The sequence below is a fragment of the Panthera onca genome, chromosome F2 (genome assembly GCF_046562875.1).
Source record: "Panthera onca isolate mPanOnc1 chromosome F2, mPanOnc1 haplotype 2, whole genome shotgun sequence".
NCBI classification, from domain to species: domain Eukaryota; kingdom Metazoa; phylum Chordata; class Mammalia; order Carnivora; family Felidae; genus Panthera; species Panthera onca.
In genome coordinates, this window is record NC_138356.1 from 49183437 (window position 1) to 49209593 (window position 26157).

The 26157-nt window shown below is 40.0% G+C and overlaps 1 protein-coding gene across 2 annotated transcripts in view; it reads left to right on the top strand.

Annotated features, from left to right (window-relative positions):
- The first annotated feature begins 883 nt into the window (after positions 1 to 883).
- Positions 884 to 26157, top strand: part of FZD6 (frizzled class receptor 6) — a 43754-nt gene continuing 18480 nt past the window's right edge. Inside the window, exons 1-2 of one of the 2 annotated variants that reach the window (XM_060611065.3) lie at positions 884 to 1028; positions 2072 to 2377. In XM_060611065.3, coding sequence (XP_060467048.1) covers positions 2201 to 2377 — 177 coding nt within the window. In that variant the 5' untranslated portion in view covers positions 884 to 1028; positions 2072 to 2200. The remainder of the gene's footprint in view (positions 1029 to 2071; positions 2378 to 26157) is intronic. The other variant, XM_060611066.3, reaches the window with a different exon arrangement.

Consider the following 26157-nt stretch of genomic DNA (forward strand, 5'->3'; position numbering starts at 1 on the left):
GGAATCCACCAAGACCTCCTTCCAGTAGGTGAATCGCGGTACGTCCAGACCATGGCAAATTTACTCAGCACTAGTAAGAAATGAGCTATCAAGCCCGTGAGAGGAGTTGAAGAATCTTACTAAGTGAAAGAGGCCAATTTGAAAAGGCTACATATTGTACAATTCCAACTACATGCCACTCTAGAAAAGACACAACTATGGAGATGGTAAATAAAACAAAACAAAACAAAACACCAAAGAACAACCAAAAACCCAGCTTGTTAGGTCTTCGGAAGAAAGGAGAGATGAAGAGGTGAAGCACATGACAGTGTGGCATAGTTGGTACTAAAAACTAGGCTTTTAAAGTGGTTCAACTTTCTATTACGGTTTTGCGTCAATAAAACTGTGGCACCTGCCAAGGCTGAAATCCCATTGCCACCTGTACCTCAGAATGAATAAAAGATTTTTTTTTTTTTAAGGACAGTTATCCAGGAAGTTACCCACTTTCCAGCTAAGGTCCCTTGGACAATTGACCTTAGAGAGCACATCAGTATACTCTGGTTTCTCTTCAGATCGTATACATCTTTCGCCTTTTACAGAGCACATCAGCCCCCTTTGAGAAATCTTATGTCCTGAAACCCTTAATGCTGTGGGTTCTCCTAAAGGAAGCTTTATTTAGGGGATCACCAACAGCTTCAAAAAACCCTTCTAGGCTGAACCCCTCTGGACCCGAGGAATAGTCGTGTGCTGCGGGTACCGGAACAGGGGGCAAGGTGGAGGGGACTTGCCGGCCGCACAGCGGGACCCGCAGCCCGACACCGGTCACTGGGGCGCCTGCCGGGCCCGCAGGGCAGGCGGGGTCGGGCGGAGGGCCAGGTCCGCCGCAGCCGCCGCCGCCGCCGCCACCACCGCCGCGAGCCCAGACCTGCCCGCCCGACCTGACCGCGCAGTCTCGCGGGATCGCTCAGCTCTCGCTCCCGGTGCCGCTCCGGAGGCAGCTGGAGTTCCGGACGCTTCCCGGAGCCGTCTCAGGTCGCGGTGCGCGGACGGTAGGCTGGACGAGGACTGGAGGGAGGGCTGCCTCCGACCGCCGGCCGAGCTGAGGCTCCTCGGGCCGGCCGGACGGGGGGCCGGGGCCGAGTGGGTCCCGGGGAGAGCGAGGCGGGCCTCGGGGGCGCGCGCGGCGGGCTCGGAGCCACAGGTGCGGGGCAGGCGGCGGCGGGACAGGCCGCTCGGGCCAGAGTTTCCGCACGAGTTGGGGCCAGTTCCTGAAGGGCGCCGCCGGGTCCCCGCGCTACCGAGCGGGGCCGGGACGCTGCTGCCCGGCTCTAGGCCTGGGGCAGGTGCAGGGGTGTGGGGCGAGTTAGTCTGCCCCGCGCTGGAAGCCTGGGCACCCGGGGAGGGGGCGGGCGGGGGTGTTGGGCTGGGCGTGCGGTTATTCGCGATTCAGGGCCCAGACACTCCGTGGCCCTCCCGGTCCAGCTTGGCTCCTTTTCCCTTTCGCTCGCCCCTGCCCGGGAAAACGAATTTCGCTCCTCCGGGAGGAATCCTAGACGTCTCCCCCTAGTTGGCCTTTTGAAAAACAGAAAAGTATATTCCCCCAGAGACCGCCACAAAAACTGGCTCTTTGGAGTCCTTAAAGAAGTTTAAGAATTCATCAGATCTTAAGAAATTACCCTGGGACAGAATTTTCCTGTGCGTGGTAAGATATCCAACAGGGGCCTTAGATTTCACGATTTTATTAATACGTTGAACTTATTCCCAACCCCAGCATGACTTTTTTTCCCCTCCATCTCACTCATCCTCTGCCCCCCACCCCCTCCCCCCCTTTACCGGGTGTTCTAGACAGCGTAAATGTTCTATCATCAGTTCCCTAGAGATGAGACTTGCTCAACAGATTACATATTCTGTGCCAAAGCAGGTGGAAGGTGTCTCCAAAGGACTGAATTTTCCGTCATTTTTCCAGTGTTAGTTATCCAAGGGTCAAAATCTTAACTCTGCACTTTAATGTCCCTATTTGAGTTTATGACAAATGTTGCAGATACACTCCCTCGGTTGTTTTTACAGTAATTGACCCAGAACTCATTTTCAGGAAAAGAACTTCCTTCAAAATGGTAAAATAACGAAAGAGGAATTTGAACATTTTATTTTCGGATGGAAATCAGAGAATGAAAAGAAAGATTAATCCAAGCCATGTGGTAAAACCAGGAATTTGAAGAAAATGGAAATGTTTCCATTTTTGTGGACGTGTATTTTTCTACCCTTCATACGAGGACACAGTCTTTTCACCTGTGAACCAATTACTGTTCCCAGATGTATGAAAATGGCCTACAACATGACATTTTTCCCTAATTTAATGGGTCATTATGACCAGAGTACAGCTGCTGTGAAAATGGAGGTGAGTATTTCTTCATATATTTATACAGAAATAGTTTATGCTCTGCTCTGGAATAAACTATAAATGTTGACTTTTTTTTTTTTTTTTTTTAAACACCGTAAGGGATTTCTTCAAATTGTGCACAAGTCATATTTTGAATACATCCTTTTGAAAATTAATTCCTCCTACTAACTTAAATTTTGTGTAGATTTGTGGCCTTTGATAGTGGATTTGCTTAAGATAGGGTTTCTTTTACATGAAATGTAGTTATGATTTTGAAGTACCTTACACCTGGCAAATATTTTGCTTTCCTGAGTCAATTATGGTAGTTCCTCTAGAAATGTGAATTCTGAGTTTTTCCTAATTAAATGAACATATAATCTATATTGCCTGGACTAAAAGTGCCTGAACTACATACATACCTTGTCGTAAGTAGTTGTTAATGTTCACTTGGCACAGTTTTTCTGTGGTAAATCAGTTGCTGGAAGATTTGGGGGCTGTAGATAGTGTTTTGCTGAAAAGTGACCTTTTTTTTTTTTTTTTTTTCCAGCAGAACACTTAAGTATTCTTTGTAAGATACCAGTTAAAAGAAATCACAAGTCTGGGGAGAGGCAAGTGACACTTAAGATTGCCTTAGGTGCCTTAGTTACCTGCCCCTGGTTTAGAGATATGCAGATTGCTAGGGAAGTGTGGGAAGAGAGTTACCTGTAGAGACAGGAACCTGCCCTGCCATACAGATCTGTTAGGTTGATAAGTCTCCTGAAAGAACATCCCTTTAGAGTGTTGCTAAGAAATGAAACCCTTACAGTTTTAATATAGACACTATAAAATCGATTAGTTTTGTTTTTGCACATTCAAGTCTTCCATTGTTGTTTCCTTGAATAGGGTTTCGACTACCTCGTTGTAGATTCAGATCTAAAATAACAGAGCTTTTAAAGCTAAGTAGATGTACTTTAAAAGGATTTACAAATTACTGTATGGTAATCTTTCAGTGGTTTTTCAGACCAACGCAGAATATCCTTTTGAACACTGAACAAATGATGCAGTGATCGGTTCATTGATTAATCAGAACCATTTTGATAGTTTAATCTGATTAAAATAAAGTATGTAGTAGGAGTACCTTCAAAGAATAATTATATAATTCATTCATGTTTTCTCTGATATGTTTTATAGCTCATGTCTTACCAAGTTCTTAAATATTTTTAAAATATTTATTTATTTATTTTTGAGAGAGAGCATAAGCGGGGGAGGGGCAGAGAGAGAGAGAGAGAGACAGACAGACAGACAGACAGACATAGAATCCCAATCAGGCTCCAGGCTCTGAGCTGTTAGCTCAGAGCCCAATGCTGGGCTCCAGCTCAGGAACCACAAGATCATGACCTGAGCCAAAGTCGTTGGCCGCTCAACTGACTAAGCCACCCAGGTGCCCCCACAAAAAATTAAGAAATATATATAAATAAAATGAGTAACATTACAAAAGAAACCAATTATGGTTAAGAACCCCTGAACCCTGCATCATATAGGTTGAAGAAACTGAAGCCCAGAGAAGTTAGGATTTGTCCAAAGTCTAAGCCTATAATCTGACAGTCTTCTCTGTCAACATGGACCATAATGTCATCTTTTTTTTTTTTAATGTTTATTTTATTTTGAGAGATTGACAGAGTGTGAGCAGGGGAAGGGCAGAGAGAGAGGGAGACACAGAATCTGAAGCAGGCTCCAGGCTCGGAGCTGTTAGCACAGAGCCCAACGTGGGGCTCGAACCCACCAACTCTGAGATCATAACCTGAGCTGAAGTTGGATGCTCAACAGACTGAGCCACCAGCCGCTCCCCTAATGTCATCTTTAATGTTTATTTATTTTTGACAGAAAGAGAGAGAGAGAGAGAGTGCGCGCGCATGAGTGGGGGAGGGGCAGAGAGAGAGGGAGACCCAGAATTGGAAGCAGTCTCCAGGCTCTGAGCTGTAATGTCATCTTTAGATGTTTTTTTAGCCTTTGACCTTATTGGATAAAAAAAGACAATATACCCTAACATTCAGAATGTGATGTATTAATATTAGTCTTTGCTGCTGCTTCGCAAACTTAATTTCTATAAAAATTAAACTGGGAATTTTGGTGTTTTTCTTAAACTGCTATTCAGACCAGACCTACCTCCCTTTCTCCTCCCTATCTGTGCCATGAATACAAAGTCTCAGTTTTCACCAGTCTCTCCCCCCTGGTGTCGTCACAGTGATTTTATTATAAAACACATATCCAGGTGGCTCAGTCAAGTTGAACGTTGGACTTTGGCTCTGGTCGTGATCTCACAGTTTGTGAGTTTAAGCCCTGCCTGGGGCTCTGCGCTGACAGTGTGGAGCCTGTTTGGGATTCTCTCTGTCTCCTTCTCTCTCTGCTTCTGTCCTGCTCACTCTCTGTCTCTCAAAATAAATAAATAAACTTAAAAATAAAATAAAACGTATATCCATAGTCCACTTTGGGGTTAAAATTCTTCACCATTTCCTTAAAGCTGGAAGAATAAAGACCTGACTCTAGCGTAGTATGCAAGGCTCTTCGTATGTGACCCTGCTCTCCTGTCCAGCTTCCTGTCTTGTCCCTTCTCATATTACATGATCTCCATCAGCCAAACTGACCTGTTTGTAGAACTCACATCCACATTACTCCCTCTCACTTCTCTACCTTTGCACACATTGTATTGGTTGCTTCCCAGGCTCTCTACCTATCCTTCACCGGCTCAATTTCTGCAGGTCTCAGTTAAAGCAGTAACTCTGTGCTCAGTGAAGCCTTCTTTCATCTTTCTCCCAAGCATATGTAATCTCCTTACTTTCTACACTCTGATAGTACTTAATATACAATGGTTCTTAAATACTTAACTACGCTGTATTGTAGTTATAGGTGTGGTTCGCACTAGATTGCAAGTGTTGAGAGTAGGGATATTCATTTTTTTCCCCTAATGGCTAGTACAGTGCCTCAGAGCATGATAGATACACAGTAAAAGCTGAGTAAGTAAAAAGGTGGTGTTTCCTGCTCTAAAAAATCAACAAAGAGAATTTTACCTACAAATTTTTACCTTCCACCTCTGTCGTCTGCAGTGTCCAGGTGAAAGAAATTCTGATATTTTTAGGTGGTTTCATATCACCCACTTTGGTTCTACCTGAGCCTAGTTCTGATAAAATGTATCAGTTGACATCCTCTGTTTCCTCTAATATTTCCCATTTTAGCATGACACATGTTTCTTAGGATTCATTTAAAGAATTTTATTTTTAACCATTTATATTTACTTGTATGGAGTGCCAGAATTCATCTTTTGATTGGCCCACTGTATTATAAATCATATGTAACAGATTTTTTTCAAACATTGTACTGTAAACAAAACAAAAACACTATTACAATTCAGTCAAATACTAAATTATAACTGCATATAGCTCAGCTTTTACTAAAAAAAAGGCATTTTACAGCTTCTTTAAAGAACAGATTGGGTTTTATACCTCCAACACAACTGTCTTCGATTATTGCTGGTCCCTGTTGAATTTCCTGTGTTCCATATGAATTAATGTTAGGATGAGGGGCTGAAGAATTATCAGCTGATTATGGCAACCAGTTGTGTCTTCTTAGCCACCAGGGATTCCTTATGTCAAATGATCTATCTTCTCTTAGTTTTCATTTTGTATGAGGGCTGTCCTGTTTTATAGAATTTGTAGTATCTGCTATCAGTGCTCATCTGTGATTATATGAGATGGGTTTAGAGCAGTGGTTCTCAAAGTTCACTTCATAGACCAGCAGCTTGTGAGCTTGTTAGAAATGCAGTTCATGGACCCCATCTCACCCAGTGAACCATGATCTGTGAAGATGGAGCCCAGGAAACTGTGTCTCTTATGCATGTTAAAATTTGAGACCCATTGGTTTAGAGCAAGGAGTGCAAACTCGTAAAATAATAAATATTTTTGGCTTTGCAAACCATACAGACTCTGTCACAGCTATTCAACTCTGCAATCGCAGGAAAAAAAAAAGCAGCCATAAATAATATGTAAACAAATGAATGTGGATGTGCTTCAGTGAAACTATTTACAAAAACAGGCAGTGGACTGGTTTTGGCCCACAGCCTGTAGTTTGCCGAACCTGGTTTAAGGTATTTGAAAGTGTTCTTAAGGATTATAAACACAGAGCATGTACTAAGTAAACATTATTATGCATTCTTGTTGATATGCTACCTGAGCTATATGTAATTTACTTTCCGCATAAATTTTTCTTAGGCCAAATTTATCACAGACCACTGACTGGGATATTCTGGTTCTTTGGTTTTGTTTCAGAGATTGCTTGAAATAAGGGACTTAAGGTTTTTTTCCTTATTTTGTTATCTGAAGCTGAAGTCATTTGTATTGCAAAGAGTTAATTTACAATTCTGAATAGTAACTTGGCTTGGTAATGAAAAGGATGTTGTACAGCCTAACTCTCCCAAGCAGAAAAACAAATGGCTGCTGATTTTCCATTGTGTTCCTTTTTGTTTCATATCTAGAGCATTGTTTCCCAAATTGTGAGGTTGATGTCCCTTGAGAGACTGATTTCATCCAGAAAGAGCTGAGACTGATCTAGGGAAAATGGAAACAGGAATATTGTATTTTTCTTTTTGAATTGCCTTCATTGAGCTCTAAGCAAAAGCAAAGTCATGTATTGTGTTTGGAACAGCATGTGGTCGTTCCACTTTTGAAAGGTCTAAAGGGAAGTGAGCCAAAAAAACCTCTTTCCTTTCCACCTGTTAATATGCACTCCTAAAATGTCTCTATTCAATTAAAAATAAAGGGATGAAGAAAACTGTATAAACAGACTTCTAAGGAAAAAAAAAAAACTATTTCTGTTGGGCAGTGGTTTTTAAACATTTTCACTTTCCTGCTTTTAGAGTCTAGTGGACCCCTTCGTTTCCTCTTTATTCTCTACTCTTCTATCCCCATACACAAGGAAAGAAAATGTTTAGTGTGACTAACTTTTGTTTTCAGGGAAGACTTTCTGAAAATAGCTGTGACGATTCTGAAAGTGAGTACTTGAGTCATTCAAAATGAAATAGATATTGAAAAGTGTTGCAAGTCAGGTGTGTGTATAGTGGCTACTATTGTGTTTTAAATGTAGAAGTCGCAAGCTTAACTTCCTTTGTGATGTTCTGTTGCAGTAATAGAAAGCGTTATGACTGTTTCCAAGTCTGCGGAATCAGGATTAGACCTGTAGGTAACCAGAGAACAGTAGTTCTCCCGGGAGGCTCTGCTGATAGGCACCAGGTGCCTGCAGGGCCGTTCCTTGCTATCCCACAGTCTAGGATATTACTGGTTATGCCTTCGGGAGAGCCTATCCATACAGGAACATGGTTCTTTCAGACTCTGGGAAGACTGTTATGTTGTGGTTATTTCCTTTCCTTGAGAATGTGGCATGTAGATAATGAAGCTTTATTACTCTAGTTTGTGTATTTGTCATGTATTCATTCATTAATATTTGTTGAATGTGTACCTGAATGCGTAGTTTCCCTGGAATTAGAGTTTTTCCAAGTTATAAGTTTTAAATTAAAAAATTGACTCTTTATTGGACAGATTCTTTTGTAGTGCCAATCAGTTACTATGTATATTTGTTTAATTTCCAAAACAAACACTCTTTTGGAGAAATAATTTAAAATTTATACTGCTGCCTGCTAAGAACTGCCGTGAAAATAACAAGTATTCCCATTATGGAAATAATGCAAATTCCTGCTTTTAATTCTTGTATTCTAGGCTCCGCTTTGTATTTTTTAAAGAAGCTCACTTTCCTGGCATTGGTCACATTCATGAAAATAATTGAAAAAGTTTGCATCACTTTATTATATAGTAGTCCGTTGACATTCTCAAAGAATTTACTTGAGATCTCTGTAACCACTTTAACAGTACTCTCTGAAATGTAAACTTAATTTAAGGAGCTCTGTAGATCTTTAGTGACTCTGTTGTCTAGCCAAGGCCTATCACTTTCTTTAGTTGTTTTTTAGATTTCTTCACTTTCCCTCAATTTTCATTACCATTACTAGAAGTTGGCTTTGTTTTGATGCCTTTTCAAGTAAGGAATAAAGGAATAAATACTATTTTAAAATGAGTAAATATACTCATAAAATAAAAATAAATAAATAGGGAATAAATAAGAAATTTATCACTCCTTGAGAATTACTTGTGTAAGTCACTGTGGGTAGAAAGCACGGATCCTGAGCTGAGAATCAGATGCCTTGCGGTGCCTGGTCTCATTTAGTAGTAAAGTGGCTTGCTTGCTTGCTTCCATGTGGGATTCATGTTTCAGCAAAGAGACAAATGTTTATGTATCTCTGTCTTTAGTACTAAGGGAGTCAAGGCATAGCTAAGATACTGCCACAGGAGCAGTCTGCTTATATATATATATATATTTTTTTTTTTTTTAATTTTTTTAATGTTGCTTTCTGAGACGGAGAGAGACAGAGCATGGGTGGGGGAGGGGCAGAGAGAGAGAGGGAGACACAGAATCAGAAGCGGCTCCCGGCTCTGAGCTGTCAGCACAGAGCCCGATGTGGGGCTCGAACTCACAAACCGTGAGATCATGACCTGAGCCAAAGTTGGTCACTTAACTGACTGAGCCACCCAGGCGCCCCAGCTTATATATTTTTTAAAAATAAAAATGTTTTTCTTCTTTTGATCCCTCTCTAGTAGAATGCTAACCCAAACTTTCTCTTTGGGTTAGAATGCCACCAACTCCAGGCTTATGATTCCTTCCATTGCCATGTCATAGCATGGGGAGCTAGCTGGTGTGTTTCCAGGAAAAGATGGTAGCGTGGCAGAAGCAGGCATTTTGAGAGTGTAAGCAGTATGTTCATGCTGCTTTCCCATGTCTTTAATATCTGCTCGGCCCAGGCCACTTGAAGATGGAATGCTGTTGGGTATACCTGATGTTATGAGTAGGTGAGTTAGATAGTACCCAATGTATAAGAGGTAACTAGGCATGTTATCTCGAGATGTCCCATAGTCATGTCCAGTTTCTATCAGGAACTATTAGCAAAACCAAGGTGGAAGGTCCTTTTATTTATTTAGGGCTAATATTGGAATCCTCATTGGATGTATATCTATGGCCTTATCAGCTTTTATGTCCTAAATATGATGGGCCAGTGTGATGTCCTAGGAAATAGCAATATGGTTAGAGTCTCTGACAATGAAATTGAGGCACAGAGCTGAAGAGCTGATGTTATTCTAAGGTGGTGCTTCTGAAACTTTGGTGTGCATGAGAATCATCTGAAGGGCTTGGTAAAACGCAGATTGCTGCTCCCACCCCCTTCCTGAAACTGTAGGTCCTTGGTGGGATGGAGAATGTGCATTTTTTTCTTTTTTTTTTTTTTTTTTACAATTTTTTTGACATTTATTTAACCTTGAGAGACAGAGACAGAGCATGAGCAGGGGAAGGGCAGAGAAAGGGAGACACAAAATCCAAAGCAGCTCCAGGCTCTGAGCTGTCAGTGCAGAGCCTGACACACGGCTCGAACCCATGAACTGTGAGATCATGACCTGAGCCATAGTCGGCCGCTTAACCCACTGAGCCACCCAGGTGCCCCGAGAATTTGCATTTCTAACAAATGCCTTTGGGATGCTGCTGCTGTTTTTTCAGGGACCACTCTTCGAGAACCACTGCTCTAAGGCAAGTTGGTAAAGATGTGTTGTCATCCTTCCTAGATAAAAGTAAATGGCTTTTGGAGGAAAAAAGCATTGGCCAGGTTAGCATTGGCCTGCATATGAAGTGCCAAGGTGGTACTGATTTGCTGCAGTAAAGAGACCACATCTGGAAAAGCATCTGAGCCCTTTGATTAAGGTTTAAGACAATCTATTAATAATATATTCAGTTGTACTGGAAAGTTACAATGGACAGGTGCTAAGAATTACATCCCTAAATATGTTTTTGATGATGTTACTAGTCTCTGGAAACCCTCTCTGGCTTGAATTACTGCTTTCGATTTTCTCTCATGGTAGAGGGAGACCTCTCATTTGACCTCTTCTACCATAATAATGTTTATCCAAGAAGCCAGTTTTGTGATTGTGCTATTGCTAAATACAGCAATTTGAAGTATACATGCGTGGACTTGGGAAATTACAATGGGTTGAGTTTGGGCTCCCACTAAGCTTCTGTCATAAGCCCATTTATCATCTGACCTTCAGAAGCCTAGTTTATGAAACTAGCACATTGAATCTAGAATGAATACAGCCATATCAGTGTGTCTTAGCACTGTCTGAAATTACGTTCTTTCCTCCTTAATCCAGCACACTCAGAAACCAATGTAAGTGAACAATGTCTTACAAGTAATGTATGCTCCTGTTTTCCAGATTTGCTTTTGACTTGACCCTCCCAGGGCATGCTAGGGTAGAACTCTGCTTATGGGTTGAGACATTGAAGAACAGTAGGGATGTGGTATGAAGCTATTTATTTTCCTCTTACAAAGTAAATCTTTCAGGTGAGGAGTATCTGCCTTGACAGACCAGGGATGAGGGTCTGCTTTGAGGTCTTCAGGTTTAGAGCATCGTGTGAATCTCTGAACCTTGTCTTGTATCCCCACTTCAGATCGGGGGCTCCCACGGCTTTCAGATCACAATAACTCTTGATTTCTTGTGTGAAAGGGTAGCAAATTTAACTAATGTAATTTGGCAACATGCAGGATCAAACTGTGCATTTGGTTTTCAACATCTTAAACCTTAAGTCTTTTTAATCCTTGTATTTCACTCCACACCTCCAGCCAAGAATTTAGGAATGTCAGTTTGTCACTCTTTTCTTTTCCTAGGCTAAACACTGCCATTAGAGGCACTAGGGGCACTAGAGGCACTCACCTCAGCCCACCATCCTTGAATATTTCATGCTTTTCATACTATTTTCTGCCTCTCTGGCAGTAGCCACTCAGCCTTACTTTTACTGGGCATATCATTCTAAGACATTCTGGGAATCTAAGTTATTACAAGGATAATGCAACTAGCTGGTTTTCTGCCGTATACCCTGGGTTGCCAGACTTCCATTTCCAAATGCTGGTAGAATGGTTCACTGCTTTTGGCCCCAATTAGGTCAGAAGACCAGTTCTAGAATTCCTCCCATTTCACTGAGGTCACTTACATCCCATTCCTTACGTAATTGCTGTACCAGTCAGTCTTTTTGGCTGCAAACAATAGAAACCAGCTTTGACTAACTTAAGCAGAAACTGGATGGATATTAGATAGCTTCTTCAGTCACAGGGGAGACTGGAGAACCAGGTTCAGAATATAGAGAGGAGCAAAGGGAACCAGGACACAGCTAAGATCATGCCATAGGATCAGTCTGTCACCAGTGCCAATGCCATTGGACACTTCCTGAACCATTGCCCCTGGATACTTATTTCGGCACTGTGGGCATTATTAAACCCACTGCAGTTGCCTCAGATAACCTATCAGTTCTTTTGTACAGCACTCTCCCCACGAATCACAATACCTGGAATATCCAAATGGCCACGTTTAGATTATGTGCCTATGTGTTTATTAGAAGATTGCACCCCTGCATCCCTTCTTCAGTTTCTGTAGCATCTCACCTACTTTGGGACTCCCCAAAATAGGGCTGCTGCGCAGATGGAAATGATAAGCATTCACCCGAGAGCTCAGTGCAAGACAGTATTACTGATCAAGGAGAAAAGGTCATTGTAGTACCTACAGTTGTTTTGAAATTTATGTCCAGCTCTGCTACGCAAGACTTTGTTACCTTCTTCATAAACTTTTTGAGTCATGAAATGTCCTTAGAGATCATCCATCAGTTCATCACTCTCATCTTACTGATGGATGGTCTGAGACTGAACACAGAAAATGATCTGCTGAAGGTGGCACTAGTAGTTAATGGCAAAGCTGGAACCAGAATTAGGATGCTGGCATTATACCAGGCAAAGGATTATATAAACTACTTTGCGTATTTTGATTCTTATTGTCTATTTATCATAGTTAGACTCTGGTTATATTTCAGAATGGAGGCATCAGTTGCCTTCTTAATTGCCCTCTTCTTCCTCATCTCTGTTAGTACTAATAGTATCTACCACAGGATTTCTGCCAGGGACCATTTCCTTAAAGGAACCTACCTTTTATTTCTCTGAATGTTAAAACTATAATCAACTGGACTATTTGAGTTACTATTCAATAGTTATTATTGAATTGATATTTTATGTTGTGGTTAGTCACTCAATGAGTTTCTGAGCCTTTGAAAATGAAATATGAAAAAGAGAAATTCATGAGTGAGACCATGAAGGCCCTGAGTTACCTACTGAGAGATTTGAAGGAGGTGTGTCACTAAGGGGGGAAGGAAGAGCAGACCGATCAGACTAGGGAATTTAAATCTTTGCTCAGTTCACATATTTAAATAGCACTTGTCCTGCTGTATATAAATACCAGTTTAATAATATGATGGAATTCTGATTATAAGATTATGGACATAAGAAATGTCATAGTCAAGGGGCACCTGGGTGGCTTGGTTAAGCGTCCAGCTTTGGCTCAGGTCATGATCTCATGGTCTGTGATTTTGAGCCCCACGTCAGGCTCTGTGCTGAGAGTTCAGAGCCTGGAGCCTGTTTTGGATTTTGTCTCTCTCTCTCTCTCTCTCTGCTCTCTTGCTGCTTATGCTCATGCTCTGTCTCTCAAAAATAAATAAACATTAGAAAATTAAAAAAAAAAATGTCATAGTCAAGTGTAGTTTTTCCATCTCTGGGGGTTTGGTTTCTGAGAAGCCTAGGACATTTTGTGGAAAACCATAAATGATTCCTATTGAGTTTTTTTTTAGTTCAAAGGATCAGGGAAATACACTCGTTCCACTTATTCTGTTTTCAGTTGATTGGGATGAGTGCAATAATAGGCCGACTACCCATTATTTGAAGTGCTCTTATTTGTTCCATAATGATTTGTTTAAAAAAATTACCTGCATCAGGAGGTACTTGCACCATCTATAATGTGATAAATGTAGTTTGAGGTTTTGTACTCTTTGATTATTTGTCCTGGGAACATTTATTTTTTTCAAACTGAAGACTTTCGTTTCAGATAGAAGATTACCTGTCCTCTTTTGGTATCTTTTGTTTACCCTTCGTCTTCATTGGTCTTCTTGCCCATCTTGTGAGGGGTAGTTTTCAGTTAGAGCTGGGTAGTAGTGTAGTGTCAGAGTTCAAAGAGGATGCACTCTGGAGTCTTACTGGCCCAGGCTCACATCCTGGTTGCTACTTAGGACATTGATGTTCTTAGAGGCTGTTTCATCATCTGCAAGGTAGAGATAAGAACATCTCTCTCATAGGATTGTTGTAAAAAGAATTGGGGTAGGAAAAGCACAGTGTCCAGTTAATGGCAAGTGCTGAATAAATCAAAATTCTAATTTACTATCAGTACCTATAGAATTGGTAAAAAGTAGCATTAGATAAGAATATGGGCACTTAAATTCTAATTCAGGCTAGATTTGGGGATTTCAACAACAACTTCAATAAGCAGTTGGATTCTGTTTACTCACTTATAATCTGAGGGTCTGGATCAGGTTATTGGTTTTCAGACTGTGATCTCTGGAAGTGCTTTGAGGTCACTGGCAGGGAAGGGGAGCAGTGAGAGGTATCTCAGAGGGAGGGCTTCCTTTTCAGCCAGAGCAGCTGTGCTTTTATTTATTTAATATATTGGGCTTCTTTGTAATCTCTTATTTAAAGAAAATCTTACTTGGCAAAATACACACGCACACACACACACACTTTTTGAAAATAATAGACTTAAAAGTCCACTAAAGTCCCTTCCAAGTTTAAATTCTTTATGTCTATTAGTTTGCAACAACTTGAAAGTGGTCCAAGCTAGATCCGACCCAAAGTGTCTTATTTTGTCCTGTATGGTATTTTAAATATTTATATTAAAGTGACAAAATTTAAAATTTGGAGATTTTAACATAAAAATCTAGATTCTAGCTCTCTTATGAAAAATTGATATATCTGATAATTCTGTGTCCCCATTTTCAAATAACAGTCTGTTAGAGTTGAATGGCAGCTGCTACCAACTACTCCTGCTATCTTCTGCCCCTCCGAATTTACCTGCCTAGCCCCTGCAGGTATTTGAGTTTTCAGTGTCTGATTTATTCTCTGCACATTGCATACACACAAACTAGTATTATTGGATTAATCAGTGTTGACATTCTAGAAGAATTAAACAAAGGATGCGACTTGTAAGGAAATGACTTGCCCTGTGAGGAAATTATTTTAATACAGCAAAAGTACATGTGTCACTTTTATTCTGCCTGCCCTTAAACTGGATAATAAATAGTTCTTAAGTGCTGACCATCAATTTATCCTGGCTGTTGCAGTATGACTCCTGAGTTAGGAGAATTAAACATAGTATATTTTAATTCTTTCCAGTATATGGTCTGATTAACAGACACTCAAAAATTTTAGGAACCAGGCAATTTGGGAGTAAATAAGGAAGTAAGTGTTACCAGTTGCCCATGCTTCTTCCAACTCTGTCCCAGAATGGATACTCAACACAGTCTGGGCATTCTCCCTCTTGGGATACAGAAACTTGAGAAAAGTCCTCTGCTGTTCTCTAACAACTTCCTCTTAGGCAGCAAAGGGTCAATCTCAGCATCATTCATACAAGGGAGATGTGGAACACCACCTGTGGTGGCCCTGTCTTTGCTCAGTCACTTTGCCCCATCAGGACAGGGTGGACTCTCCACTGGTCCAACGTCCTTTAAAGCTCTTGTTCCCTAATTGTTGGGTGTGGGTTCTATATGTGCCCTTTAAATCAGACATGTTAATTGTAGTGTTGTAATCACATCTCATATTTATTTATTAATTTTTTGTATGTTCTTTCACTTACTAAGAAATATGTATTGAAATTTCTCATTAAGATCATGGAATTCTCCATTTATCCTTGTAGTTTTGTTGCTTTTCACTTTACATATTTTGTGCTATTTTATTAGTGTATACGGTGCTCAACAATATATTGTAAAGTGTTTTGTTGCATTTTATCCAGAATCTGAATGTTTTGTGGCAGGAGATATTTAGTTGGTCACACTGCCAGAAAGTAGAAGTCCTCATTGTCCTTTTTTTTTTTTTTTCATTTCTTACATTCCCTCAGTTGCTCAGTATCATGTCACATTTTCATATTATTTGGTTAATTTTAATTCCAGTGTAGTTATCATACAGTGCCATATTCCTGTGTACAATATAGCGATTAAGCAGTTCCGTATATTACTCTGTGCTTATCAAAATAAGTATACTCCTGAATCCCCATCACCTGTTTCACCCATCCCCCCAACTGACCTCCCTCTAGTAACTATCTGCTGTTCTCTGTAGTTAAGAGTGTGTTTTTTTGGTTTGTCTCTTCTTTTTTCCTTTGTTCCTTTGTTTTGTTTCTTAAATACCATATATGAGTGAAACCATATTTGTGGTTTATGACTGGCTTATTTCATTTAGCATTATACTCTCTAGAGCCATCCACAGTGTTGTAAATAGCAAGATTTCATTTATTTTTATGGCTGAATAATATTCCACCACACACACACACATACATACATACATACATACATACATACCACATCTTCGTTATCCGTCCATCTACTGATGGACACTCAGGCTCCTTCCATAATTTGGCTATTGTAAATATTGCTGTAGTAAACAAAGGGGTACATATATCCCTTCAAATTAGTGTTTTTGTATTCCTTGGGTAAATACCTACTGGTGCAATTTCTGGATCATAGGGTAGTTCTGTTATTTATTTTTTTTCCATACTGTCTTCCATAGTGGCTGTACCAGCTTGCATTCCCACCAACAGTGCAAAAGGGTTCCCCTTTCCCTACATCTTCACCAACAGTTGTTTTTCCTGGAGTTTTTTTTATTTTAGCCATTCTAACAGATACCATTATGGTTTTGATTTGTATTTCCCTGACGATGAATGATGTTGAGCAACTTTTCATGTGTCTGTTGGCCATCTGTATGTCTTCTTTGGAGGAATGTCTGTTCATGTCTTCTGTCCATTTTTCACTTGGATTGTTTGGTTTTTTTTGGTGTTGAGTTATATTGGTTCTTTTATATATTTTTGATACTAATCCTTTATTGGATATACCATTTGCAAATATATACTCCAATTCAGTAAGTTGTCTTTTAGTTTTGATAGTTTCCTTTGCTGTGTAGAAGCTTGCTTGCTTGCTTGCTTTCTTTCTTTCTTTCTTTCTTTCTAGGAACATATATTTTTTTAATGTTTATTTTTGATAGAGAAAGAGAGCACAAGTGGGGGAGGTGCAGAGAGAGAGGGGGTGACAGAGGATTTGAAGCAGGCTCCTGCTGACGGCAGAGAGCCCAATGCGGGGCTCAAACTCATGAACAGTGAGATAATGACCTGAGCCGAAGTCAGATGCTTAACTGACTGAGCGACCCAGGTGCCTCATTTTTTATTTTGACATACTCCCAATAGTTTATTTTTGTTTTTATTTCTTTCACCTTAGGAGATATAGCTAGAAAGATGTTGTTATGGCTGATGTCAGAGAAATTACTGCTTGTGCTCTCTTTTAGGATTTTTATGGTTTCAGGTCTCACATTTAGGTCTTTAATCCACTTGAGTTTGTTTGTTTGTTTGTTTGTTTGTTTATTTATTTATTTATTTATTATATGAAATTTATTGTCAAATTAGTTTCCATACAACACCCAGTGCTCATCCCAAAAGATGCCCTCTTCAATGCCCATCACCTACCCTCCCTTCCCTCCCCCCTCCCCCATCAACCCTCAGTTTGTTCTCAGTTTTTAAGAGTCTCTTATGCTTTGGCTCTCTCTCCCACTCTAACCTCTTTTTTTTCTTTTTTTTCTTTTTTTTCCTTCCCCTCCCCCATGGGTTTCTGTTAAGTTTCTCAGGATCCACATAAGAGTGAAAACATATGGTATCTGTCTTTCTCTGTATGGCTTATTTCACTTAGCATCACACTCTGCAGTTCCATCCACGTTGCTACAAAGGGCCATATTTCTGTCTCATTGCCACGTAGTACTCCGTTGTGTATATAAACCACAATTTCTTTATCCATTCATCAGTTGATGGACATTTAAGCTCTTTCCATAATTTGGCTATTGTTGAAAGTGCTGCTATAAACATTGGGGTGCAAGTGTCCTTGTGCATCAGTACTCCTGTATCCCTTGGGTAAATTCCTAGCAGTGCTATTGCTGGGTCATAGGGTAGGTCTATTTTTAATTTTTTGAGGAACCTCCACACTGTTTTCCAGAGTGGCTGCGCCAGTTTGCATTCCCACCAGCAGTGCAAGAGGGTTCCCGTTTCTCCACATCCTCTCCAGCATCTCTAGTCTCCTGATTTGTTCATTTTGGCAACTCTGACTGGTGTGAGGTGATATCTGAGTGTGGTTTTGATTTGTATTTCCCTGATGAGGAGCGACGTTGAGCATCTTTTCATGTGCCTGTTGGCCATCCGGATGTCTTCTTTAGAGAAGTGTCTATTCATGTTTTCTGTCCATTTCTTCACTGGGTTATTTGTTTTTCGGGTGTGGAGTTTGGTGAGCTCTTTATAGATTTTGGATACTAGCCCGTTGTCCAATATGTCATTTGCAAATATCTTTTCCCATTCCGTTGGTTGCCTTTTAGTTTTGTTGATTGTTTCCTTTGCTGTGCAGAAGCTTTTTATCTTCATAAGGTCCCAATAGTTCATTTTTGCTTTTAATTCCCTTGCCTTTGGGGATGTGTCAAGTCAGAAATTGCTACGGCTGAGGTCAGAGAGGTCTTTTCCTGCTTTCTCCTCTAGTGTTTTGATGGTTTCCTGTCTCACATTCAAGTCCTTTATCCATTTTGAGTTAATTTCTGTGCAAGGTGTAAGAAAGTGGTCTAGTTTCATTCTTCTGCATGTTGCTGTCCAGTTCTCCTAGCACCATTTGTTAAAGGGACTGTCTTTTTTTTATTGGATATTCTTTCCTGCTTTGTCAAAGATTAGCTGGCCATACTTTTGTGGGTCTAGTTCTGGGGTTTCTATTCTATTCCATTGGTCTCCGTGTCTGTTTTTGTGCCAATACCATGCTGTCTTGATGATGACAGCTTTGTAGTAGAGGCTAAAGTCTGGGATTGTGATGCCTCCTGCTTTGGTCTTCTTCTTCAAAATTACTTTGGCTATTCGGGGGCTTTTGTGGTTCCATACAAATTGTAGGATTGCTTGTTCTAGCTTCGAGAAGAATGCTGGTGCAATTTTGATTGGGATTGCATTGAATGTGTAGATAGCTTTGGGTAGTATTGACATTTTGACAATATTTATTCTTCCAATCCATGAGCACGGAATGTTTTCCATTTCTTTATATCTTCTTCAATTTCCTTCATAAGCTTTCTATAATTTTCAGCGTACAGATCTTTTACATCTTTGGTTAGATTTATTCCTAGGTATTTTATGCTTCTTGTTGCAATTGTGAATGAGATCAGTTTCTTTATTTGTCTTTCAGTTGCTTCATTATTAGTGTATAAGAATGCAACTGATTTCTGTACATTGATTTTGTATCCTGCGACTTTGCTTAATTCATGTAACAGTTCTAGCAGACTTTTGGTGGAGTCTATCGGATTTTCCCTGTATAATATCATGTCACCTGCAAAAAGTGAAAACTTGACTTCATCTTTGCCCATTTTGATGCCTTTGATTTCCTTTTGTTGTCTGATTGCTGATGCTAGAACTTCCAACACTATGTTAAACAACAGTGGTGAGAGTGGACATCCCTGTCGTGTTCCTGATCTCAGGGGGAAAGCTCTCAGTTTTTCCCCATTGAGGATGATGTTAGCTGTGGGCTTTTCATAAATGGCTTTTATGATGTTTACGTATGTTCCTTCTATCCCGACTTTCTCGAGGGTTTTTATTAAGAAAGGATGCTGAATTTTGTCAAATGCCTTTTCTGCATCGATTGACAGGATCATATGGTTCTTTTCTTTTATTAATGTGATGGATCACGTTGATTGATTTGTGAATTGTCGAACCATCCCTGCATCCCAGGAATGAATCCCACTTGATCATGGTGAATAATTCTTTTTATAAGCTGTTGAATTCGATTTGCTAGTATCTTACTGAGAATTTTTGCATCCATATTCATCAGGGATATTGACCTGTAGTTCTCTTTTTTTTACTGGGTCTCTGTCTGGTTTGGGAATCAAAGTAATACTGGCTTCATAGAATGAGTCTGGAAGTTTTCCTTCCCTTTCTATTTTTTGGAATAGCTTGAGAAGGATAGGTTTTATCTCTGCTTTAAACATCTGGTAGAACTCCCCTGGGAAGCCATCTGGTCCTGGACTCTTATTTGTTGGGAGATTTTTGATAACTGATTCAATTTCTTCACTGGTTATGGGTCTGTTCAAGCTTTCTATTTCCTCCTGATTGAGTTTTGGAAGTGTGTGGGTGTTTAGGAATTTGTCCATTTCTTCCATGTTGTCCAGTTTGTTGGCATATAATTTTTCATAGTATTCCCTGATAATTGCTTGTATCTCTGAGGGATTGGTTGTAATAATTCCATTTTCATTCATGATTTTATCTATTTGGGTCATCTCCCTTTTCTTTTTGAGAAGCCTGGCTAGAGGTTTATCAATTTTGTTTATTTTTTCAAAAAACCAACTCTTGGTTTCATTGATCTGCTCTACAGTTTTTTAGATTCTATATTGTTTATTTCTGCTCTGATCTTTATTATTTCTCTTCTTCTGCTGGGTTTATGCTGTCTTTGCTGTTCTGCTTCTATTTCCTTTAGGTGTGCTGTTAGATTTTGTACTGGGGATTTTTCTTGTTTCTTGAGATAGGCCTGGATTGCAATGTATTTTCCTCTCAGGACTGCCTTCGCTGCATCCCAAAGCGTTTGGATTGTTGTATTTTCATTTTCGTTTGTTTCCATATATTTTTTAATTTCTTCTCTAATTGCCTGGTTGACCCACTCATTCTTTAGTAGGGTGTTCTTTAACCTCCATGCTTTTGGAAGTTTTCCAGACTTTTTCCTGTGGTTGATTTCAAGCTTCATAGCATTGTGGTCTGAAAGTATGCATGGTATGATTTCAATTCTTGTATACTTATGAAGGGCTGTTTTGTGACCCAGTATGTGATCTATCTTGGAGAATGTTCCATGTGCACTTGAGAAGAAAGTATATCCTGTTGCTTTGGGATGCAGAGTCCTAAATATATCTGTCAAGTCCATCTGATCCAATGTATCCTTCAGGGCCCTTGTGTCTTTATTGACCGTGTGTCTAGATGATCTATCCATTTCTGTAAGTGGGGTGTTAAAGTCCCCTGCAATTACCACATTCTTGTCAATAAGGTTGCTTATGTTTGTGAGTAATTGTTTTATATATTTGGGGGCTCCTGTATTCGGCGCATAGACATTTATAATTGTTAGCTCTTCCTGATGGATAGACCCTGTGATTATTATATAATGCCCTTCTTCATCTCTTCTTACAGCCTTTAATTTAAAGTCTAGTTTGTCTGATATAAGCATGGCTACTCCAGCTTTCTTTTGACTTCCAGTAGCATGATAAATAGTTCTCTATTCCCTCACTTTCAATCTGAAGGTGTCCTCAGGTCTAAAATGAGTCTCTTGTAGACAGCAAATAGATGGGTCTTGTTTTTTAATCCATTCTGATACCCTATGTCTTTTGGTTGGTGCATTTAGTCCATTTACATTCAGTGTTATTATAGAAAGATATGGGTTTAGAGTCATTGTGATGTCCGTAGGTTTCATGCTTGTAGCGATGTCTCTGGTACTTTGTCTCACAGGATCCCCCTTAGGATCTCTTGTAGGGCTGGTTTAGTGGTAACGAATTCCTTCAGTTTTTGTTTGTTTGGGAAGACCTTTATCTCTCCTTCTATTCTAAATGACAGACTTGCTGGATAAAGGATTCTCGGCTGCATATTTTTTTTCTGTTCATCACATTGAAGATCTCGTGGCATTCCTTTCTGGCCTGCCAAGTTTCAGTAGAGAGATCGGTCATGAGTCTTATAGGTCTCCCTTTATATGTTAGAGCATGTTTATCCCTAGCTGCTTTCAGAATTTTCTCTTTATCCTTGTATTTTGCCAGTTTCACTATGATATGTCGTGCAGAAGATCGATTCAAGTTACGTCTGAAGGGAGTTCTCTGTGCCTCTTGGATTTCAATGCCTTTTTCCTTCCCCAGATCAAGGAAGTTCTCAGCTATTATTTCTTCAAGTACACCTTCAGCACCTTTCCCTCCCTCTTCCTCCTCTGGAATACCAATTATGCGTACATTATTTCTCTTTAGTGCATCACTTAGTTCTCTAATTTTCCCCTCATACTCCTGGAGTTTTTTGTCTTTTTCTCAGCTTCTTCTTTTTCCATAATTTTATCTTCTAGTTCACCTATTCTCTCCTCTGCCTCTTCAATCTGAGCCGTGGTTGTCTCCATTTTATTTTGCAGCTCATTAATAGCATTTTTTAGCTCCTCCTGGCTGTTCCTTAGTCCCTTGATCTTTGTAGCAATAGATTCTCTGCTGTCCTTTATACTGTTTTCAAGCCCAGTGATTAATTTTATGACTATTATTGTAAATTCACTTTCTGTTATGTTGTTTAAATCATTTTTGATCAGTTCGTTAGCTGTGGTTATTTCTTGGAGGTTTTTTTGAGGGGAATTCTTCCGTTTCGTCATTTTGGATAGTCCCTGGATTGGTGCAGAACTGCAGGGCACTTCCCCTGTGCTGTCTTGAATAACTTGTGTTGGTGGGCGGGGCCGCAGTCAGACCTGATGTCTGCCCCCAGCCCACCACTGGGGCCATAGTCAGACTGGTATGTGCCTTCTCTTTCCCTCTCCTAGGGGCGGGATTCACTGTGGGGTGGTGTGGCCCGTATGGGCTACTTGTACACTGCCAGGCTTGTGGTGCTGGAGATCTGGTGTATTAGCTGGGGTGGATCGGCATGGTGCACAGGGGCGGGAGGGGCAGGCTCAGCTGGCTTTTCCTTCGGAGGTCCGCTTCGGGAGGGGCCCTGTGGCACCAGGAGGGAGTCAGACCTGCTGGAGGGATGGATCTGCAGAAGCACAGCGTTGGTTTTTGGGTGTTTTCGAGGTGCAAGCAAGTTCCCTGGCAGGAACTGGTTCCCTTTGGGATTTTGGCTGGGGGATGAGCCAGGGAGATGGTGTTGGTAAGCGCCTTGTTCCCCGCCAAGCTGCGCTCTGTTGTCCGGGGCTCAACAACTCTCCCTCCTAGCTCTCTGAGTAGAGCTGTTAACTTATAACCTTCCAGATTTTAAGTCCCGCTTGCTGTCCGAACACACTCCTTCCGGCCCCTCTGCTTTTGCAAGCCAGACTCGGGGGCTCTGCTTTGCCGGCGGGCCGCCTCTGCGCCCTGGCTCCCTCCTGCCAGTCCGTGTAGCGCACACCTCCTCTCCGCCCTTCCTACCCTCTTCCGTGGACCTCTTGTCTACGCTTGGCTCTGGAGAATCCATTCTGCTAGTCTTCTGGCGATTTTCTGGGTGATTTAGGCAGGTGTGGGTGGAATCTAAGTGATCCTCAGGACGTGGTGAGCTCAGCGTCCTCCTATGCTGCCATCTTCCCACTGCTTCTGCTTCTGTGTCTCTCCACTTGAGTTTATTTTTATGTTTGGTGTAAGAAAATGGTCAAGTTTTATTCTTTTGCATGTAGCCGTCCATTTTTCCCAACACCCATTTGTTGAAGAGACTTTTTCCCCATTTTATATTCTTGCCTCCTTTGTCAAAGATCAATTGACTATATAATTATGGGTTTTTTTCTGGGCTTTCTGTTCTGTTCCATTGACTTATGTGTCGGTTTTTGTGACAGTACCATACTATTTTGATTACTATACTTTTGTAATATAACTTGAAGTCTGGAATTGTGATACCTCTAGTTTTTGTTTGTTTGTTTTTATTCAAGATTGCTTTAGCTCTCCAGGGTCTTCTGTGGTTCCATACAAATTTTAGGATTGTTTATTTTAGTTCTGTGAAACATGCTGTTGGTATTTTGATAGAGATTGCATTAAATGTGTAGATTGCTTTAGGTAGTATAGATACTTTAACAATATTTATTCTTCCAATCCATGAACATGGAATGTCTTTTTGTTGTGTCATCTTCAGTGTCTTTCATCAGTGTTTTAGTTTTCAGAGTACAGGTCTTTGACCTCTTTGGTGAAGTTTATTCCTATGTATTTATTATTTTTTGAAATTGTAAATGGAATTGTTTTCTTGATTTCTCTTTCTGCTGTTTCATTAATAGTGTATAGAAATACAACAGGTTTCTGTACATTGATTTTGTATCCTACAACTTTACTGAATTCATTTCTCAGTTCTAGTAGTTTCTTAGTGGAGTCTTTAGGATTTTCTATATATAATATCATGTCATCTGCAAATAGTGAAAATTTTACTTCTTCCTTACCAATTTGAATGCCTTTTATTTCCTTGTGTTGTCTGATTACTGTGGCTAGGACTTGCAGTTCTATGTTGAATGGAAGTGGTGAGAGTGGACATCCTTGTCTTATTCCTGACCTTAGAGGAAAAGTGCTCAGTTTTTCCTCCTTGAATATGATGTTAGCTTTGAGTTTTTGATATAAGGCCTTTATTGTGTTGAGGTATGTTCCCTCTAACCCTACTTTGTTGAGGGTTTTTATCATGAATGGATGTTGCACTTTGTCAAGTGCTTTTTCTGCATCTATTAAAATGATCATGTAGTTTTTATCCTTTATCTTATTGACGTGATATATCATGTTGATTGATCTCCAAATGTTGAACCACCTTTGCATCCCAGGAATAAATCCCAGCATCATGATAAATGATCTTTTTAATGCATTGTTGAATTTGGTTTTCTAATATTTTGTTGAGGACTTTTGCATTTATGTTCATCAGAAATGAACTCTTTTTTTTTTTTTTTTTTTTTTTTTTTGTGGTGTCTTTATCTGGTTTTGGCATCAGGGTAATTCTGGCCTCATAGAATGAATTTGAAGGTTTTCCTTCCTTTTCTGTTTTTTAGAAAAGTTTGGGAAAAAATAGGTATTAACTCTTCTTTAAATGTTTGGTAGAATTTACCTGTGAAGCTGTCTGGTCCTGGACTTTGGTTTGTTAGGAGTTTTTTGATTACTGATTCAGTTTTATTGCTGGTACTTAGTCTGTTCAAATTTTCTTTTTTTCTTTTATTTTAAATTTTCTATTTCTTCCCGATTCAATTTTGGGAGGTTATATGTTTCTAGGAATTGGTCCATTTCTTCTAGGTTGTCCAGGTTGTTAGCATATAATTTTTCATAATATTTTCTTACAGTCCTTTGTATTTCTGTGGTGTTGGTTGTCATTTCTCCTCCCATTTCTGATTTGGTTATTTGAGTCCTCCCTCTCTCTTTGTCTTTTTATGAGTCTGGCTAGAGTTTTGTTGATCTTTTCAAAGAACTAGCTCCTGATTCCATCAATCTATTCTGTTGTTTTTTTTAATTTATCTATTTCTGCTTTAATCTTTATTATTTTCTTCCTTCTGCTTTTGGGTTTTGTTCTTCTTTTTCTAGCTCCTTTAGATGTAAGGTTAAGTTGTTTATTTGAGATTTTTCTTGCTTTTGATGTAGGCCTGTATTACTATAAACTAACTCCCACCCCCCCACTGCCACCACCACCAGAACCTCTTTTGCGGCATCTCAAAGATTTTGGACCATTGTGTTTTCATTTTCACTTCTGTCCATGTAATTTTTTATTTCTTCTTTGATTTCTCGGTTGACCCATTCATTGTTTAGTAGCATATTATTTAACATCAATGTGTGTGTGTTCTCTCCAGAGTTTTTCTTGTGGTTGATTTCTAGTTCATAGCATTGTGGTCAGAAAAGACACATCTTATGACTTTGATCTTTTTGAATTTGTTGAAACTTGTTTTGATGCCTAATATATGATCTATTCTGGAGAATGTTCCATGTGCACTTGAAAAGAATGTGTATTCTGCTATTTTAGGAAGGAATGTTCTGAATATATCTGGTAAGTCCATCTGAAACCGTGTGTCATTCAAAACCACTGTCCTTATTGATTTTTCTGTTTGGGTGATCTGTCCATTGATACAAGTGGGATGTTAAAGTTCACTACCATTATTGTATTGCTATCAATTAGTTCCTTTGTGTTTGTTATTAACTGTTTTATGTATTTGAATGCTTCCATGTTGGGTGCATAAATACTTAACAGTTATTACATCTTCTTGTTGGATTGTCCCCCTTATGATGATAAAGTGTCCTTCTTTGTCTCTTGTAACAGTCTTTGTTTTAAAGTCTATTTTGTCCAATATAAGTGTTGTTATACCCCAGCTTTCTTTTCACATCCATTTGCATGGTCAATGCTTTTCCATTCCTTCACTTTCAATCTGCCTGTGTCTTTAGGTAAGAAACGAGTCTCTTATAGGCAGCATATAGATGGGTCTTGGTGTTTTTATCCATACCGTTACTCTGTTTTTTTTTTTAATGTCTATTTATTTTTGAGAGAGAGAGAGAGAGAGAGAGACAGAGACACAGACACAGCATGAGCAGGGGAGGGGCAGAGAGAGAAGGAGACACAGAATCTGAAGCAGGCTCCAGGCTTTGAGCTGTCAGCATGGAGCCCGATGCAGGGCTCAAACTCATGGACTGTGAGATCATGACCTGAGCCGAAGTCAGATGCTTAACCGACTGAGCCGCCCAGGTGCCCCTACTCTGTGTCTTTTAATTGGAGTGTTCAGTCCATTTATATTCAAAGTAATTATTTATAGATATGTTTTTATTGCAATTTTGTTACTTGTGGTTGTTTTTATAGTTCTTCTCAGTTCCTTTCCTTTCTTGCTCTCTTCTGTCATGTTTGCTGGCTTTCTTTAGAAATATACTT